Source organism: Tenebrio molitor, chromosome 2, assembly GCF_963966145.1.
Source record: "Tenebrio molitor chromosome 2, icTenMoli1.1, whole genome shotgun sequence".
NCBI classification, from domain to species: domain Eukaryota; kingdom Metazoa; phylum Arthropoda; class Insecta; order Coleoptera; family Tenebrionidae; genus Tenebrio; species Tenebrio molitor.
In genome coordinates, this window is record NC_091047.1 from 13,810,344 (window position 1) to 13,831,405 (window position 21,062).

Below are 21,062 nucleotides of genomic sequence, written 5' to 3' on the forward strand. Positions count from 1 at the left end.
TTTTTAACGATACAGGAATAACAAAATGTTACTACAGCAATTGTAACGGATTGTAATTACAATTAAAATGTTTTTATATTTATCTAGATGTCAGGTAACTAACTGAACGATAAAAATATTTCAGATTCGTCCACCTATTCAGTTATAATTACTGTCTTCAGGATGTGAAATAATTCATCATTAGTTGGGGGAGTTTGATTATTGATCCATGAAAATATTTCCTTCGATATAATCCACTAATTATGCAGTTTAACGGCAGCGAACCAAGCGTAGTTCATTTGTTACACATCTTTGCTATGTATATAAACGCTTCCGGTTATTGACTGGCTACGTTTTACACTTTATGGATGTTGTGAAGCCAAATATCTCCGGAAATTAAATTCCTTTAAATTTATTACAAATTATTCAAGCTAAAAGACAAACCATCGGCCACCCTTGCAACAATTATGAAGCTAATAATTCCCCATTATACCTAAGAGGAATTTTAATTAGTTGAAAGTTGAAAGCTGTCCTGATTTAACTTCCACATTATGTCGTTAAACAAAGGGTGAATTTAATAGGTAAGCCAATCGAAAGATGTTACGTTATAGATGTTCACCGAGGAAGTGACTTGACGAATTACTATGGTTTTTTTTTTGTGTCAAGCGAATTCCGCTATTAAGATTAATTAAGACATAATTAAATCTAACTAAGTGTTATAAAATATGAAAGTTAGAAAGTCTAAGGTTTACTTGTAATAAAATCAAAACATCGCTGATAAAATGTATAAAAAATGTATGAAATATTCACTTGTTCACGGTAACGCCTTGTTCTAATTATATTGATATCATCTTGTACCACGTCGTCATGATTCATATTCAACGCTAAATTTAGATACATAATTGCAAAACTTAGAAACTCTACTACTTGTCACACGACGAAATAAACTTGGTGCGCTTTAAGCAAAAAAATTAAGTTATTGCCGTTAATAAAAATTAAATTTGCTTAAAGTTTAAAAATATGTTTCATCTTTCATGCAAAACTTGTTACTCATAATTACTTTTTTAAGATAATGTTTATCATTTTGAGACAAAATTGATGTAGGTTCCGACCCCATAGTTATGTACCTACCATAAATCTTGTTTCGTAGTAATTATTTTAAAATTATTTTAAGATGCAGATAAAATTTAAATTATGTACCCTGCTTGGCATAACTCAACGATTTAGACTTAAGTTAGATATAAAGCGTTTATCTTCAAACGGTCGAAAATCGCGCCTTTGTGTATCTCTATAGGAACCGTTGAAGTGTTTTTTTTTTTTGTAACTGGTTTGAGACACTTCAAATCCTAGGAGTTGAAATGTCCACAGGCGGCTCGATCGAGTTAAATGTAAGGTCATTTGAAGCATTTCTCACGATTTATTTATCAATAATTATACGAAATATTTAATTATTAAATTATCTCTATTAAAAAACGCCTCTAAAAAGGCGAAATAATGAAATTATTACCCAACATTTAACCGGTACCACTGTGGTGTAACACGAGTCGCCCGTGTGCACGGATGACAGATGTTAAAATCAAAAATAGCAAGATGGCCGTTCAACGTTAAAAAGTAAACTTTAGACTTTCGTAGACTTTACTACATAATTTGAACTTCAAGTACTAATAATATTGCCACAAGAGAACTAGGAATTATGGTCCCTTAAAATTTGAAAATTGTAAGTTTCAAAATGGTCATTTCACTGTAACTGCAGCAAAAGAAAATAAATGAGTTGATGCATGCCCGATTTTATTCATATCATTATCAATGACCTATACCTTTTACCTACACTGGTACCTGTGCTTTTCTAACTTTTTAAAACTTCCTGACACTTAGCGGTATTTAAGCGGACATCCAGTGACAAAATCAATTACTTCTACAATTTATTAGCAATTGATTTATGAGAATCAGAATCAGAGTTATCATTTGTTTACTTTAAAATTTGTTCGTACAATTTTTTCTTTTCTAATTTTCAAAAGATATTTCAAAGTACATAATAGTCACGAACAGACATCACACATCAACAACAATTACTAATCTTTCAAAAATTTAAAGAAAGATTTCAAGAAACGGAAAGCACCATTTGCTGGGTCTGGTCCAACAAAAATCTTTAACATATTTCTAAAAAAAAATGTTTATTTGCATTGTCATTTAAGTAACGAACATTTTAAAACCAATGATAAGGGATTGTGTAAATTTTGCTCCCACTAATTAAGAAACATTATTCCAGTGTAAATAATTCCAGCCTGATTTGGTTAATATGCCGATGTGAAATTAAGTCAAGTAAACAGTTGTAACTAAATTAAAGAAGTACATAATAGAAGCACTTTAAAAGATTTACTAGCACGTTGTTCAAGATTTTATATAAAGGCAAAATCCCTTGGATAAGAAATGTAAATGTTGACTAAATACGTAGGTAAATGCTGCGCAACGCCCAATAATTATTGAACAATTTTAATGAAATAACAGAACCAGCTAAACTCAACAAAATATAAAAATGATAAAAATTTACCTAAAAAGGGACAAGGACAACAAGAAATACCTAATCAATAATGAGTGGTATCACCACGATTTCTTATACATTCAGACACGATGGAAATCAGGTTATGAATATTTGGAGCATTTCATCCCAGACTTTCTGGCTTCGACGTCAGGTCATTAGACGAGAACTATAAGTTATCTATCTTAACACCTACGATATTCCATACGTTTTCTATAGGCTCGTCGGCCGTAGCTATAATATTACGTACTAGAAAGTCTTGCAATTGTTGCGATATCTGAAGACGATAAGAAAAATAGATTTTTGCAAGCCACTTACGTATGCGGTGTTACCATGACTCCTAAATGCTCCCAATGCAGCGAGTTGCATTTAAATTTCACAAACTAGAGCAAACCAACTTCTGAATGATACCGCAGCCCAAACTATAACACTCTGATAGACCCATCAGTAGCAAATTGCAGCAAAATTTGAAGTTTCCCTATTCGGCATCTTACTCTTGATCCCATTCCAAGAATCCAGAGTCATCATACACCACTCAAGTCTTGCTTGGAGTGAGTGGTATGCAAAGACATGAACGGTGTGTTCTGATACAAAAAAAAATCTCATGTAAATGGCTGCCGTAGAAACTCTGCGTTCACATACTACCAACCAGTCTTATCCAATTTCCGTTAATGTTGAAAATGGGTCTCTCAGAACAGAGAGACGAAATGCTTCATCTTCACGCTCTGTGGTTCTTTTAAGACGTCTTCATCCAGAGCTGATTTTGTTTTTGTTGTTGATTTTTACCATTCCAGGACCATCTAGAGTCTAGACCAACAATACAGAACGACGAAAACACTATGTATGACCTATTCTTAAAAAATTCGCATACGAAAGATATTCGACCCTCGCCAAAGTCCCTTCACTGCCTAAAATCTGCACGACATTGAACTGGGATCACCTTTTAGAACTTTTTGTACCCAGTGTCATCTTCTAGAGCTGCTGGCATAAAGGAAAAACAATATAATATGATTCTTAAGTTTTATTGGAGACCAGTTTATACATTTATCTTATTGAAGAAATAAAAATTCAATTCTAAGCAAAAGTTCTTCATGTTGATTTCGTTCTTTGTGTTGATTTAATGTCTTATTAAGATATAAATTGTTATTACTTGTAATATAGCTTCAGTAAATTATAGTGTATATTCTGTTTCAGTCAAAACATAACCTTAATAAGTCATAAAGTACCTAGAGGACACCCGGTATATGTAAAAATATTTTCACCTTATGCCCTTCCATTACAGTTACATCAAAATGACATTTTATACATGGAATCCTTGCATTTATGATATTATGCGATATCGTGATGACACAGAGAATAGATGTTTTATGTGGGAAACTATTCTGACCCAGATTTAATCTACAAATTAATCAATCCACAGTTGAATTAACTGTTCAAATTTGCAATATCGCCACATAACCAGACGCTTGTCTGGCAAAAATAGAACAGATCATGGACAAACCAACTCTCCATGTTTGTTTACGTTGATTTACTGAGAATAGATTGTGTGTTAATTTTGTTACTAAAGAAAATTGAGCATAACACAGTTGCAAAAAATGTTTTCTGTTTATTAGTTTGTAGTTTTAAAAAATTAAATTGGTCAGAACTGGATGAACCAAAAAAAAAAATCAATCTGAATATTGTGACTGTCGTTAAAAACAGGATCATTTAATTTAAGTATGTCTAAAAATAGATATAAAAATAAAACATTAACAAAAATGATGGGCAGAGAGATAAAATATTTATTCGTAGAAAATTTCTTTGTTAATGACTGTTTTACATGTGCTCCACTACAGTAGGTAATAATAATTATTTATGATCAATGAACATCAAAATTGTACGTCGAGTTCAAGCCTTCAATTATTTTTTTCAAATTAATGGTTTTCGTCTATTAGGTGTATACACGACACAAAAAGCAGAGAATTTACAATATGAGAAAGCGATTTTTTTTAAACGTTCCTGGACTAAAGAGAAAAATCATTGAAAGAGTAGCGAAATTGTATAATTGTAAGTAGGTAACTATTTAACTATTCTTGCTTTGGCAATAATCCTGGTGGCTAAAATGTATTCCATCCATAAGTTTAATTTCGCTTTTTAGTATTTTTATCTGACTAAAAACTGTTTGTGTCAAATTGTTGTTTACGTTAAATAATACGTAAATCCTACGTAAAAATTATCTTCAAAGCTGATATTATACACGGACAAATGGAAAAGCAATTACGTCATGTAAAAGAGAAAATGATATTGTATAACGATTTAATCTAGATAAAAATGAGTACATGTTTATTTGTAAAAGGCCTTTATATCTTTACAAATCCGCCATTTACACGAAGTGAGCTTCATTTCAAATGGGAGACAGATCTTGAGCGAAAAAATTGTTTATGAATGATACATATCTCAAGAATGTATTCACAAACTATCCTTCTGTTTGAAACCCGAAGTCAAAAATATCTCCAGCTTTTGTTGTTGCATTTTTCAGGCGTACAATGTCAGAAAATAGCGAAGGTATAAACTACTTGTCAGTCGTCATAAGGCTGTAAATCCTATTGATAAAATTCTTGTGAAGGTGAAGTTTGCACACGAATTCCCCAAGAATAGACAGACGAAAATCAATTTGCAAAATAGAATAAAACTCTGCCTTTCGAAATGATCTCACTTTTTGTTTTATTTAAAAACAAAAGTTGGAGTAAAACAATTACAAATAAAATATTCATTACATTTACGCTCTTTCATTTACTATTCTCGGACACTTTGATAAAAAATAATGCTTCGTTTATAAACGCCTATTTTATTTATTAGAAGCACTTTTTTAAAACCTAAATATTTAGTTTGAGCACATTTTTCATGGTAATGAACTGCATCACATATAAAATTGTTTAGTCGTCCAGCATGTTGCAAAATTTCGTTTATTCGAATCATTGTATGACTGTCGTTATGTTGGTTTTTTTTTTCTCCGGAAAAGATAGTTATTTGTCTTCGGAGAACACTTCACGACAACAAGCCTCTAAAGGCAGCTTTGGTCAACCTATCATTTTTATGCAAGGAAAGAAACCTTCAGAACGGCTGATACATAACTTGATGTTCAATCTAAAAGTCAGCTATTATTTTTTAGAAACATCAACACATCACTTTTAAAACGCAGTAAGAAGTATTAAAACCAAATTATAATTAGTATAAAAGAAGAATTTACCAAATTGAATAAACTGACCATAAACACGACTGTCAAGTAAATATTCGACACTAATTTCAAAAATAAATAATCAACAATTTAGTCTGCGTGCAAAGCTAGTTAACAGAAGTTACGGTAAACGATATTATAAATAGAAATAAAATTTTGAAGATGTTAGTCCATATTGTACGAACAACAATTTTTTCCATGATCATTGAATTTCAGTGGTCTTTGTCACTGAAAATAGTGAGCAAAGATGGCAGTTGAATAACTAGTGAGGAAAAATATTCTCGTACGGTTTGGGTACTCGCCTTCGGCTCAGACGCCCAACTTCCGTACTCGTGATTAAATGCACTACTTTGCTCACTTGTATTGAAAATAGCTATTAGAACCTTCTAATATTTAAAAGGGGAAGACTTAACTTTGTTCTGATTATTAATTATTACGAGTAATACAAATAAACAATATATCGACAATATTTAAAGCTCTTGTTTGCTTGTTTGACATTTTTTCTTAAATGGAAAATTCTTACACAAACATGTACATATTTGTTGTTGCAGATAAAATATTTTGCCATCACTTAAGTCACACATTTTAAAGTATGTTGAAACTTTTGATGTAGACCTGAACACTATTAATTCTGTCAGGGAAATAAAAACTACTTAGTTATATAAAAATTTCTGATACATGAGATTTGAATAACGAAGGCGATAACTTCCAAGGTATTTTTGTCCGGAACAGCAAGCAAACTTAGTCATATCGAAATCTCAACATACCCCCAATGGTAATATCACACGTGATCAACACATTTACTGTGCAAAGATAAGATTTTACGGCTCATTGAAAATGATTCTTTTTAAAAATAAATATCCAGTTATTACGTCATCCTACCACCTCAACCGTTCGCCACCGTTCTGAACATTTCTCCCCTCCTCGGAAGCAAATTAGGTGACTTTCTGTGCATTCGTTAAAATTAATTAACATGATTCGACGGCCTGAACAACGCACAAATACATTATGCAAAAAGGACATGGTTTATTCATTTATATATTTGAAATAGGCCAAATACTTAATTAAACCACCCCATTCGTTACTTTAGCAGTCATGAAAATAACTCCATGGAGTTTCTGAATGAGTGTGCACTGTAAACAAGGTAATAATTCCAAAATCAATGTAATATGCTGTTCCCAGAGCGCGTGCAAAGAGCACGCAACCGAACGAAAGAAGGAAGCTCTTCGAGTTTTATTTCCTTTTCGGCCAGGCGACATAACAAGAATCGTAAAATTGTAAGAAACACCCTACGAAATTGCTACTACTTTCACATGGCTGGAATTAACTAGACACATGTTGCGTGAATGTAATTAAAACTAACACAATGAAATTTGTGCACCCCATGACCCCACTTTCCATTTAGAATTAACTTTTTAAAAGTTGCAGCGAAGAGGTGTCTTGGGATAGGTTTTACGTAAGTCGCAGCACAGAAAGTTAAAAATACTCGGCCTCGAGCGGGTTTTTTGCATTAAATTGGGAAGAATATGAAATTAAATATACCCAACAATTGAGGCTTTTTAATGGCTTCATTTTATTAAAGCAATGTAGAGCTTTTAAATTTCTCTTGAAAGTTTTGGCTAAATTTATCTTCTCTCATGTGCATTGTGCCGATCAATAAATAGGGTCGTCGACCGGACCAATCCGGGAGACTTTCAAGTCTTATTCAACTATTTCTTTTAAAGCGAACCCATCAACCTACTGGGGTTAGACATCTCTTTACCCACTTACCCATTTTCCAGAAACAGTGACAATTACTTACATTTCTTCAATCATACACGAGCTATTGCAAGAGATTTTTTATCTGCGATTATACTTCTGCGTTTTTAAAAATGACTGTGAAAATACAAAAATAAAATCAAAAGGGTTTTGTGGAACAGCTGTAGGTAGATAGTAACGGCAATGTATTAAACTGGTTGCCTGTACTCCAGGCGTCATCATCAATGTGATTGCAGTGGCGTACGTCAATGACCTACTTATAAAAGCTTGCCTGTCTCCGTTACTGATATCGATCCTCCCACACTCACCCGTAATAGTGACTACCCTTACCCTTTCATTTTTATATTTTATGTGTGACCTCCAACTTAACACAAAGTGTGTTTGTTTAAGTTTCCACATGCTTAAGATATTTGATTCCTCGACAACAGAAAAGGAAATAATAATTAACGCCTCTGTTTATCTCTTCCTGAATAGTCACATCTGTGTTTGTTTTATAAGAAACCTAAATCTATAGCTGTAAAAAAACAACGTAAAAACCACCTAATTTTGTTCCAGATTACTGTTCGCGAAGGACAATTATGAAAAGAGAAAACTAAACCGCTGAAAAAAAACATTACATTTAAGCAAAATGTGTTTCTGTAAAAAAATCGTGATATTGATTTTACAATTCAAGCCAGAAATTTTGATCACACAATTTATGTTGAAATAAATTGCAAAAATATAAATTACGAATCATACCTGAAAATTTCAGTGACAAGGATTTGAATAATATTTTGTGATGGGTCCAGATTAGCTCAGTTTCGAATCGATCGAATCATTCTTAGCAATGTACAGTGGGGAGCACGGAATTTCGCACGCCAATTTGTACGTCATTAAAAAAAAACTATCTAGTCTAAGCTTTATTGTCATTATAATCAATAATGAGGTGGGATACGCATGATATATGTGATCATGACTGATGTTTCACCTAAACTGTCACGAAACTGCCGCCAGTAGGTATCTCATTTTAATAAAATTAAGTCAGTGAAATGTCCAATGTGTGCGAAATTCCGTGCTCGCCACTGTACCTAGCGAATTGTCACAATCGATATGAAGCCAACCTTTTTGTGTCCCCGTAAATCTGTTATTGCAGATATTATAAAATCTTGTTTTATGATGGCTCGTGCCATATATTCTTTATAGTGATTTCACATTTATACGAAATGCTCGACGTTTTACAATATAAACAAATTACAATAAGCGAATACAGCGTATAATACGTAGGTACAGGTATAAACAAACAACACGAACTAAAAAAATATGTCTTTTTGTTCATACTTTGTGCTAAAAGAAATATTTTAAAAATCTACACAGATACCGTTTCTATTAAAAATTTCAGTTTATAGTAGGTGTATTTCATAGTACGGAATTCATGGCTTCTTATAGCAATAAAAATGAAATATTGTAGAAGAAATTGCACTTTTTTTATCATCAGCACATTTATTCACATTTTGTAGAGACCGTAGGTACCTACTAACCTACTATAAGAGTAAATTCGATACGTACAAAAACCTATTGTGCTTTTATGCTGTGTATCCACCAAAAGAACAAAGGCTAACTTTTTAATTACTATTGCTTGTTGCTGTAAAAGTTCCGATACGTTCCTTAGCCTTTTATATTGTCAAAAAAGCACAGGCACACTTGTTAAGACAAATTATCTGTATGTACTTGGAGTAAAGAGGCGTCCCTTCATGGAAAACGCTCAAGCGCTTTTTATTATTTTGTAACCTCCATTGCTGTTTTTGTTTTGAGTTAACGCAAAAAAATTAGACTCCTATAAAAATTTTCAAATTATATACAGGATATTTCACAAGTGATAATGAGCCCGACGGAATTAAAAATGCAACCCACAATACATTTGTAACGTAAGCTGGATATGGACGCGCTAAATATCTTTACGCTTTACGTTCCAAATGTATCGTGGGTTGCATTTTCAATTCCGTCGGGCTCAGTATCACTCGTGAAATAAGTACCCTGTATATACAGGGTGGTCCCGATATAACCTGCCAAAAAAATTCTGGGTCATTAGAAGGATCTAACAAGTCCAAAAAACCCCCCTTCGTTAGGTCCAAAATAATGGGGATAAATTAACCCCTATCCACAGCCATTCGACGCTGCTGACCACAAAAATACGTACCTACTCAGGAATTAATTGTTGGTGTTTGTAAGGATGACAGTATCTAAGCAACATAGGTACCTGTATCGTTTATGACAAATCTCAAATCTGACAAACTAAATCAAATTAATGACATTTATTGAAAACGCTGGACACTGTGTGCGTTAATTCACCAGCTTATTTAAGTACAAAAGCTGATTTTGTAGACTGAGATGAATGAGTAATAAATAAAGTGGTGTTCCTCAATGTGTAAATAAATGTAGAGATAGTGTGTGCAAAATTGTGGAAGAACTGTGTAATAAGAGTATCGTCTTAATTGTGGTTAAATAGCCAAAATAATGTATTGAATAAATTTATTTACACTTTACATATTCGTACTTTCAACTCTAACTGAGAATATCTACTAACTAATGAAAGGTAAACTAGACTAGAAACATTATTTTATAATAAATGTTCTGTGTGCCTTCCGTTGGCATTTAAGCACATTTGAGTACGCCGGTACCAATTTTCATAAACAGAATTCAGCATTTCTGGGTTTTTACGAATCTGGTTCGCGGCATCTGTGTCGCGTTTCTGGAGTTGGCTTTTTGTATTTATTTCAACTTCGTATACCAAATCTTTCGTGTGGCCCCAAAAATTAAAATCCAGAGGGGTTAAATGGAGGATCGGGGACGCCATCGTATTGGAATCAGTCAGAACCAACCTCACATAAATGCAGATGTAGCTCCACAAAAGTACAACGGGACGGAAGGACTCCTTCAGGAAAACGCTCGCCGTATGGTAGCCTTGCCGGTCTTGAATTACCACGTGCTTCGCCATAGAGTAAATGCAAATCGGCGTATTCTTGTTTCGTGAATTTCATAACTTTTTAAAGGATTCGCAAATTTAAAATTAAACTTGATAAATGTCATAGGTGTTGCAGGTACCGTTGCTAAAGAAATCGCAGCCAAGTAACCAGAATTACCTTTTTAAAACTGATTAACTCATTAGCGTACAGCAAATTTTGACCAAATTTTCAATTATTTTTATCTCGAAAACGAAAAGACTTTTATTAGAAACTTTTTTTGTGTATGAGTTCTACTCATCGTCACCTATTACTGGATTTCTTCTGGCAGGTTATATCGGGACCAGCCTGTATAGTATGTCCTGATATCAGACCGTCGTCTTTCAAAGAATTCATGACACTCATGTGAATCCACCACACTCATTTCTCGCTCGGAGGCTCTGATTCTCTTTTAATTTATGCGTTTTTCTTTTCTTCTTCATCTCACTTCATGTAAACTCCTACATCTGCTGACCAAAGTTCGTCTTCTTCAGCTTAAACGTCGCTAATCCAGTAGATAGTTACAGCCAAATCTTAACAGTCTTAACAAGTAGCGCAAAAACTAAGCTGATTTAGTAAACAAATAATTTCTACTTCTTACCATGAGTTGCTAATTACTAAAAACAGTAAGTAACAACTGCCAATGAAAAGTAAGTTCCTCAAATATCTTTTAGGTAATAATCTTCCGTTTCTTGTTCGTCACAAAATATTTTCTCTTCTTTCTTTTCTACAATAGAACGTTTGCGTAATTTTATACTGACGGGTCGTTTAGAGCAGTAACGCGCATTTGGGCTGTTTGGTAGAGCCCGACCTTTGAACTAGTGTTACGTGACTCGATACGTTACTTTCATTAAATTTGCATTTATTTGGTGTTAAAGACGAATCGACTGGCACTTCAAAGTGATTATTAACAGCGGATTTTCCTAAACTTCCCAAAAGGACATTGCGAAACCGTTAGCCCAAAGTGCTTACATAGTAATTCATGATGTCTACCCAGAAGACATGGAACGAATGGGCGCTACAGGAGCAGAGAGGCTGTAAACTCGCGACCCAGATTTCCAAAGTCAACCCTTCACGTTATTATGGAAAGACTTGGACAAAATTCTGGACAAGTAAGTGCCTCACAGCTGATCGAAAACCAAAACATAAATCGGGTCAACATGACGGTTAACGGTAGCAGTTTCAATCTTTTGGAAGCTGCTGGAATGGACTTCGGTCATCGATGGGAGTTCAATGGACCTTATGGATGGCGTGATGAACCTATACGCGTCTCTTCCACTTCAGGTCTGTCCTTATTGATGTCTTTGGTCCACCACTGACTGGTAGCGGGTAAGCCCTTCCAGTCAACGATCGCGCTAGAACATTTTGTATTTGGGGCGCGCTATTCCCTAGTAGCACCTCTAGCTTTATGAATATACTGTTAATAATCGTGAAGTGAATTTTGACGTCAATTTATCTTTAATGCCAACAAATTTGCAGCTGGAACTTGTAAACAAATCGACCGAATGGCGTAGCGCTAGGGCGGGCTCTTCAGGGCAGCACAAACGCGCGCCACTTTTCTCTGTAAATAATCTTGGACCGAAAGACACTTTTTATAGCACCACAGAAACTGAAATCTGTATAAATTACATAGCATTATCTTGAAAATATTTTAAGGTAGCCTTAGTGCTCTGCTGACAAGATAAACCTATTCTAACCTATTTACCACATTTCAAACGTTATGTTCTTATTTTCTGGTTCTTGGCAACATAATCGTATTTCTAATAAATCGATAAAAAGTATTCACTCGTTTATCGTCTCTGTCCGCACTTAAAGAATAAAGTAAACATAAAATGTCTACCTACACTGAGACTGCGTGACATTTCCACCTTTTATCTCTATTCAGGAATATAAAATATAACACTTAAACTCTAGTAGTTTAGAAGAAAAATCCAAATAAAATGGATTTAAAGAATGGTGCAAAGGACTTTGAGTTGCTGCTTGTTAAACATGGTTGTTGAATGATTGATTTCTTTTAGAAACAAGCGATGTTGGTACGACAATTAGAGGAGGAACTGCGAATGCGAATGCGAGGTCCCAGTATAGAAATGCAACAACAAATGGAAGCGCTTTATCAAGAGAACGAACACCTAACTAGAGAGATAGCCATCTTGAGAGATACAATAAAGGTTTGAAATGTTTATTGATATGGCAATTGTAACAATTGCAACTGTTTTGTGTGTGGAGTAGGAACTGGAGCTTCGCATCGAGACTCAAAAGCAAACTCTACAAGCTCGCGATGAGAGCATCAAGAAACTCCTGGAGATGCTCCAGAACAAGGGCATGGGTGAGTGGTTTTCGTGTGTGTTTTATCGCTGCTTGCCCCTGCACAATCTGTTCCTTCAATTCTTCTGACGGCGGCGCTCGGGGAAGTCTTACATAGTTACAGTGCAACACACTTAGCATTGTCACACGTAGCCGGAGAGGTGTCTGCCTTGAAAGTGGTGAAGGTACTTGGACTAATCCCTCGGGTGTTGGCTCTGTTCCAGGTAAAGAGGAGGAACGACAGATGTTCCAGCAAATGCAGGCCATGGCCCAAAAGCAGGTGCTTATCATTCATTGTAATTTAGTAAGACATCTTGTCGAGTGAGTGTGTGTGATTGTACTTAGTCGTAATTCATCTGGCACATAATCAAGATATACCTCAGACTCATTAAGCATGTTCGATGTTTCCATATGGCTGTCTCATATCACACCAGACCCAAAGTGCGGACCTTACACTGCCCAAGGTTGGGTGCATGTGCCGTCCCCGGCGGGAGAAAGCTTTCTTTGACTAACAGGTGGTGGTCTTGATCATGTGTCGGTAACGGTGGGTGGTAAAGCGAGCGAGCGAGCGGTCGGCAGCACAGGCTTGTGACCGCTGCTTCCCTGTGCAGGAGCTGCAAGCCGCCAATGAGACGTTGCGCGTGCTGCAATCGCAGCTGGAGCTGGTGCCCTCGCCTTCCAGCAGCACGGTCAGGGTGCTCCTGGATACGAAAGACGCTAGAATAGCGACTCTGGAGCGCGAGGTCAACCTGCTGGAAAGCGAGGTGGAACGGCTGGGTGGGGGCACCCAACCTCCCCTCCCGTCGAGTACCGCGGACATTCCACAGGCTCTCCCATTTAAGCGACAAGTAAGTTTTCTGTTAAACGATGTGCAGATCGGGAAGGATGGCGCCGTTATTGGTAGACTGTAACTAGCTGTAAAGACTCTCCGGCCGCTTGGCGCTGAGTTCAGTTTTACCACCTCACTGTCTCTCGGCACGCATGTGTCCCGCATGGATAGTGCATGCCTCCGCTCATGTGTGCAGTTGGACGAGTTCCGGGTGGAGATCCAACGCCGCGACCAGGAGATCCTCGCCATGGGCGCCAAAATGAAAACCCTCGAGGAACAACACCAAGACTACCAACGTCACATTGCGGTTCTCAAAGAATCCCTGTGCGCCAAAGAAGAGCACTACAACATGCTACAAACCGATGTCGAGGAACTCCGTCAGCGGCTTGAAGAAAAAAACCGACACATCGAAAAGAAAACCCAACAGCAACAACAGGAACGAGCTCGGGCCGCCGCAGAAATTGCAGAACTACGAGAACACATGGACATCAAAGATCGTAAAATCAACGTCCTACAAAGGAAGGTAAATCGACACTGAATTTCGGACGTTAACATTTTTATTTTGAAAATTTTGATCCAACTGCATCAACAAGACATGCTGAGAATTCAAATGATTGCACATTTCTATGCTGCCGTGTGTGTCTAAAAGCTCATTTACGAAACAATATATGAGCGAAATACACAAAATTTTACTTGTTTTTCTTTCCTACAGTTTGTACATGTAAGTAGTTCACCTAATTGGAAACGCTCTACTAGTTTACAAGAATTCGATACAATTCCAACCAAAACCAAAAAGTAGATTTTTTTTTGTTTGGAATTCCACGGCAAATAGAATAAAGGCACTATTGGATCTATTCTTGTTGTTTGTCTTTTACTCTATCCACGAAGGCTGTTCAGAAAATTCTCAGAATTGAGTACAATCAAGCAAAATATTGTGGTGATTTGATTATTTTTTTATTTTTTGGTGTAATATCTTTTAACGGTATTTCACTGTTCTTACACTACTAGTCTAGGCTATTTCGTCAAGGTGTTCAAAATATGCAAAACATTTACTTCAGTGACAACTTTTTCATTGATGTTAAAGGAGAAATGGAAATTGTTGATTTTTTTGTAATAGCAGTTATTGCAGAATATCATTGCCATTTTTCCTGTGAAGCGTCTCCTCTTCAGCTTTCATCTTCAACTTCTCTTGCAGTTTGCAATAGTGGTCGGCTGTGATTACCTTTTGATCGTTTCTAAATAATCGCTGAAGATGATTCCTTTATTACCAAAAAAAAAATGAAAAAAACGAAACGAAGCTTCCCAACGAACTGAATCTTTCTCGGAGGAGGAGAATTGCCACGTTTTTATTGTTTCATAATGGGGTCATAACGGAATGAAGCTGCAGTTTCATATCGATGTAATTTTTCTGTAAGAGATCCAGACACTCTTTAGAAGTCACTCTTTTACTCCGACACTGCACCCACCACCCCATCCAAGTTCGTTTTGATTGTAGCGTCATTAATATTAGAATCCGGGAACTCTCTGGACAGCTCTCTTATACAATTTGATGAATAATATCGGACAATTCTTTGTTTTATTTTTAAAAATTTGCACCATTTGCGAAACATTTTAGAACACCTAATTAAATCTGTTGACAAGGTTTCACTTCATAGAAAGAATAATTGAAAATGTTAGAATATTGATCACTCCTAAAAAATGAGACGATAGTAAAGAGTTTCGTCGATTTTCAAAACTACGGCAACCTGTAACAGCATAGACTAACCTCTTTAAACAGACATCTCATTTACACATGTCGATTAAGCTTACCGGAATCAATGCCATTTGATGGAAGATAAATCACCCCGGATTTTCTTGGCAAAGAAAAGAGAAAATTTATCGACGTGAAGAGTAAATTGTGTGAAATAGTGTATCCGGAAATCGATTTAAAAGGAGAATAATATTGCAAAGAGAATTAGTGAGAGATATTAACAAGGACGCACTGGAACTCTTTACATCAAGGGAAAGATTTAAATCTGAATGCTGCTTACAGTGTAAATACCTATTTAAATGTAACAGCAAGATAGGTTGTTTGAAAAAGAGTCATTAGTTCGTGTTGTTGTCAACTATGGAGCCTAAACAAGTAATGACGTTAAAAAAATCTATTTATTAATAAAATGTAATTCCCTTTGAAGAAGTCTGTTAAGCAGACTAAACTTGATACTATAAGGCAGCGGCGACCAACTTGATTACTGCAGCGTTCGTCTTTCATGTTTTAAACGTAGCCAAAGCAACCATAGAAGACATCATTTTGCACCTTCCGGAAGTTTATGGATCTCTAGAACCGTCAGTTTATTCAAGTTTTCTGATAGATGTGCAAAAATTCTGTATCTAAGCAAAGGAAGAAAAATACTGCAGTATAAAACTTTAAATAACACATGCTTTTCTGTCACCTCAGAGTATAGTTTTCTCCACGAAAAACCAAGTCATTTGGAGATAACACTGCTGACATAAAAAAAACTTGTAACGGCTAAATTTTATAATTGTGTTTTCTATAACTGTCAATCAATGAAATTCTAATAATTGTCCAATAATCAGCCTTTTTCCGCTGTTTGCACTCTGAACTTCCATTGTATTTATTGCATTTATTCCAATACAGTGTCCAAATATTGCATCAAATCTACACTTAGTTCAAAATTCCAGTTTTATTCAGATTCTCAAACAACACTTTTTCTGCATTTAGAGACGTTAATCTCAAGGCTCGAGTTGTTCTCTTGTTTTCGCCAAATGTGTCTTACACCAAATTGCGCCAATGACATTTGGTTTAGTCGTTCGTTGGTTAAAAGCTCTAACGCTCCAAACGACAGTTCCTTCATAATAAGATTAATGCGACTTATTTTATGCATTTTGTAACTAATAGGATCTTATTTTCGTCTTAACAGAAATTCCATAGAGTGATCGATGACGTTTACATCATTAACTTTTTTATCCTATAAGTATTATTTTCTCTCCTGTTCATTCTAGTCTTGAACTTGTCAACCATTTCAAGGTACTCCTTGACAAGTTTCAAATTGTTTCTCTATTTTTCCACGGGATACAATGACCTCGTAAAACATAATACGCATGATTTTTTGCCACTCTTCAGGAAATTGTTAACAGTGTTTAAGTAAAACACGAATTGATATTTAACACGCTTAACATAAAACTTTAGAACGCATATGATTTTATCATTTTTGACATTGTTTTTGTACTGTAACAGAACGTGACTGACTGTTACATTTAGAGAATTTGCAAGCAACACACGTGAGAGAACAATTTACGTAGATCTCAGCATGTCATCTGGAATTTTGATGTTTAAAAAAATGATTTATCGTATGATTTTGCAAAAATTCTTCTGCTGCCATCTGTGTCGCTCATTTTATCAACGGTGTTGGTGTATCAGTGTTGAGGAAAGAAAAATGTTTAAAAATGTCCCTTAAATAATGAACAGGTCGAAAACCTCGAAGATCTACTAAAGGAAAAAGACAACCAGGTCGACATGGCCAGAGCCAGGTTGTCTGCGATGCAAGCGCACCATTGCTCTTCCGAAGGCGCATTGTCATCATTGGAAGAAGCGATCGGTGATAAAGAGAAGCAGATGAATCAATTACGCGAGCAAAGAGACCGTGCAGAGCAAGAAAAGCAAGAGGAACGCGAATTGCACGAACGTGAAATAGCCGAATACAAAATGAAAATCCACGCCTTGAACAGCGAAGTAGAAAAATTGACTGCACGTTTGGAACGAGCCCAAAATGACAGAGACCGGCTCGAGTCGAAATTAGAAAGTTCCCAGTCAGAATTGGGTAAATCCAAAGCCGAACTGGATAAAGCCGCAATAGAAGTGGGTCGCAGTGGCGCCGACTGGGAGCAAGCCAGACAAAGACTGGCTCGCCTGGAGTTGGAGAATGAACGGTTGAGGCAGGATAATGAACGGCTTAGGCAGGATAACGAACGAACGCAAACAACATTCGGCAGGAACACGTTCAGCAGCTCCCACGAATTGGACAGGGCGCAGGAACGCGTCGACAAGACATCTTCCGACTTGAGGAGATGCCAGGCAGAATTAAGAGTGACACAGGCCGACGCGGAAAGAGCCCGCTCCGAAGCAACAGCGCTACAAGAAAAACTGGAGAAGTCACAGGGGGAAGTATACCGCCTCAAGGCACGCCTAGAGAATTCACATCAAGAACAAGACAGCCTTCGCGAAGAGCTGGAGAGAGCACAGTCTACCACAGCCAGATTGCACGCGGACAAGGACAAAGCGTATGCAGAACTGGAGAAGGCTCGAGAAGAACTGGAGCGTATACAGGCGACCTTGGGAAAGGCCCAGTTACAACAAGACAAACTACAGAACGCTCTAGACAAAGCACAGACAGAGGTAGACAAACTACAAGAAAAATTAGACAAGTCAGTTGGGGAGACCAGAAGAGTATGTGAACAGATCGTTAAAGGAAACTGTTGTAATTGCGTTTTTTTAGATACAATTGGAGAAGGAAAAGCTAGGATACGATTTAGAGAACATCCAGTCGCAGTTGGACAAGGCTCTAGGCCAGTCTGCTCGTATACAGAAAGAAAGGGAAACCGCACAGTTAGAAGCAGATCGTCTTAGGGACAAATACGAAAAATGTCAGGTATTTTCTCACTTGTTCCTTCATTCCATGCGATTGTTAGTTTATAGCACCAGTACTTAATAACATTTTGCAGATGGCTATAACACGTCTACAAAAAGAAAAGGACGCGTATCAAGATGACTGCGAAAAACTTAAGGAAAAAGTAGAAATACAACTGAACCAAATAAGCAAGACGCAAAGAGAAAGGGCTGATATTGAACATGAATTAGATGTTATCAAGGAAAGATGGGAAAAGGCTCACATGCAGCAACAGAAACTGCAGATAGAAAGAGATGATGCATACGCGGAGATCGACATCCTGAAAGAGAAATTAGAAAAAGCAATATACGCCTCGCAGAAGGCAATAGATGACAGGGAAAATATGAATAAAGAGTTTGAAAAAGTTTTGGAAAAATACGACAGGTGAGTAGGTAGAGGTAGATCGTAGGAATGTTAACAATATATCTTTTTCTTTAGATCCCAGAGTGACCTCTATAGAATTCAGAATAAATTAGATACAGTCCAAGCCGAGAAAGATCGATTCGAATTAGAAGTAGAAAAACAACAGTTACTAGCTACGAAAACAAGAGAGGACCAACGTAAAGTTCAAGACGAGCTACAGAGAACACAAGAGCTATACGACAGAGCGTCTATTCAGTTGAGCAGATCCAAGGAGATGGAAGAAAAATCGAAGGAAGAGTTAGAACGCCTAGGCTTAGACGTGGAGATGGTACGAGAACGGTACGAGAAATCCCAGTTGGAGATTAGAAGACTGCAGAGTGAAAAAGACAAACTCCAATCAGATAACGAAAGACTTCAGTACGAAGTTGAACGCGCTCACGCACAAAGTGGCAAAGCACAAGCAGGTTATGAAAAGAGTCAGGAAGAAATCGCGAGACTCCAGGTCGAAGCAGAAAAGGCTCACGACAAACACGACAAATTACAAAATGAATTCCGCAAAATTGTTGCCGAATACGACGCCCTGCGAGAGACCAATACAGGTACAAGTCGATATTCCAAGTATGACAGAGATGACAGAACTAAGGAAGAAAACGACCGATTACGAGCCGAGGTCGAAAGGTTGAGAGAAAGACTCGACAAAACTCTGACTGATCTTGACAGATCCAGGAAAGACTTAGCTTTGGCTGAAAGCACAAGAGGCAAGTACAGTTACGAACAAGAGAAAGAAAGGAGTGCCGAACTGGACAGATTAAGAGACGAGTTGCAACGAACGTTAAGTAGCAACCAACAACTGGAGACTAAATTGCACGAGGTGACGATGCAACTCGATCTGGCGAGACAAGAAGTCGCCAAGGTCTCAAGCGGTCAAGATAAACAGCGCCACGAACTGGAACGTGCTGTCATCGAATGTGAGAAGTTGCGCGACCGACATGACAAATTGAAGCTGCAGATTGAGAAATATGAGAAGGAGAATGAGAAATTGCGTCTAGAATTAGCTCAGGCTGAACGCCGTCAAACTCTGGCCGCTGACAAGGTCAGAAACGATGAAAGATTAGAAATCGAACGCCTTAAAGAAAAACTAGAGAAAGCAATTCAAGCTAGAGATGCTACCGAATTGGAAGCTGGAAGACTGGCACAGGAATTAGAGAAATCCCAATTGCATTTAGCTAAAGCTTTAGAAACTAATGAAGCAACCAAGATTGAGTTTGAACGCATGGCAAACGAACTAGCTCGCATGCACGAGCGAATTGAAAGAGATAAGTTAGATTGGAAGACAATGGAACAAGAACGCGATGTGTTACGAGCAGAATTGCAACAAGTCAGGAGCGGTCTTGATACGCAGAGAAGAAGTATGGATCACAGAGCGCAAGAAACTATCGTTAAACTGCAACAAGAATTAGCTCAAGCGTCACGAGAACGAGAAAAAATGGCGTCACTACTGGACAAGCAAGGACGACAGGGTGATTCGATCGAGAAACAAATAATTAAGTACGAAGCAGATATAAAACAGTTGACGATGGAACGAGATCAACTCGTTATACAATTAGAAAAGTCTCAAGATATGCTGATGAACTTCCAGCAGGAATTAAATCAGAGCGAAGCAGAATTGGAAAAACACAAGACAGAGGTGGCTCGCTTAAAGGCTGAACAAAAGAAGATGTTGCAAGATATGGAGCGTGGAACAAAGGAGATCCTCGAGAATCGCGACAGAGAAATTACCAAGTTACAACAGCAACTGGCGAACGTTCAGAAAGAAAGGGAAACGCACAAACAACGTGCGGAGAAAGCAGAAAAGAGGTTACAAGAGTCGGGTGCTCGTGGCGATTCTGAATTGGAACAGTGGCGAAAAGTTGTTGAACAAGAAACCAACCGAGCTGACCAAGCTGAAAAAACTGCCCAAGATTTACAAAAACGTATACAAGTCATGGAAAAACAGCTCCAACAACAATTACAACAGATGGCACAGTATCAAAAAGAAAAAGGTATTCAACCGCCCATTCAAGACGACAAAGAGGTCGCTAGGTTAAGAAAAGAATTAGAAAAAGCCCAAGCAGAAATCAAAAATAGTACCACTGAGAAGGAACGTCTGCAGTCGCAACTAGAGATGCTAGTGCAAGAATTAGAAAGGAATCAGGTTGGTAAAACTGCAGTCGACATTAAAGTAGCCAATGTTGCGACTTGGAATTTTTATTTAACTATAGATTATTATTTTAAATTTTATTATTTATTTTTTTGCTAAATCTTTGTTTTATTTTAACATGTGAATCCTTCTAATTGACCTTTTCCTTGATTGTTTCTACTATTATTAATATTGATGTTACGCTTACGTGTATAAAGCTCAAAATTGTTTTGTCATGACGAGACCTAA

General features: G+C 36.9%; 1 protein-coding gene and 2 long non-coding RNA genes across 10 annotated transcripts in view; 1 reads left to right on the plus strand and 2 right to left on the minus strand.

Annotated features, from left to right (window-relative positions):
• Positions 1 to 21,062, minus strand: part of LOC138123654 (uncharacterized) — a 145,668-nt gene that overhangs the window by 21,863 nt on the left and 102,743 nt on the right. The window lies entirely within an intron of this gene.
• Positions 1 to 21,062, plus strand: part of brp (bruchpilot) — a 44,302-nt gene that overhangs the window by 19,110 nt on the left and 4,130 nt on the right. For 3 of the 8 annotated variants that reach the window (XM_069036823.1, XM_069036824.1, XM_069036820.1), the window contains exons 2-10: positions 12,490 to 12,639; positions 12,701 to 12,797; positions 13,000 to 13,055; positions 13,387 to 13,623; positions 13,801 to 14,127; positions 17,074 to 18,051; positions 18,101 to 18,253; positions 18,327 to 18,655; positions 18,710 to 20,828. In XM_069036823.1, the coding sequence (XP_068892924.1) occupies positions 12,490 to 12,639; positions 12,701 to 12,797; positions 13,000 to 13,055; positions 13,387 to 13,623; positions 13,801 to 14,127; positions 17,074 to 18,051; positions 18,101 to 18,253; positions 18,327 to 18,655; positions 18,710 to 20,828 (4,446 nt within the window). Of the gene's footprint in view, positions 1 to 11,350; positions 11,584 to 12,489; positions 12,640 to 12,700; positions 12,798 to 12,999; positions 13,056 to 13,386; positions 13,624 to 13,800; positions 14,128 to 17,073; positions 18,052 to 18,100; positions 18,254 to 18,326; positions 18,656 to 18,709; positions 20,829 to 21,062 lie in introns of those variants that run through there. The other 5 variants (XM_069036827.1, XM_069036821.1, XM_069036822.1 and 2 more) reach the window with 4 other exon arrangements.
• The window catches only part of LOC138122588 (uncharacterized), an 83,385-nt gene continuing 70,643 nt past the window's right edge, over positions 8,321 to 21,062 (minus strand). The window contains exon 2 of the long non-coding RNA XR_011156548.1: positions 8,321 to 8,560. This is a non-coding gene — a long non-coding RNA (uncharacterized lncRNA). The remainder of the gene's footprint in view (positions 8,561 to 21,062) is intronic.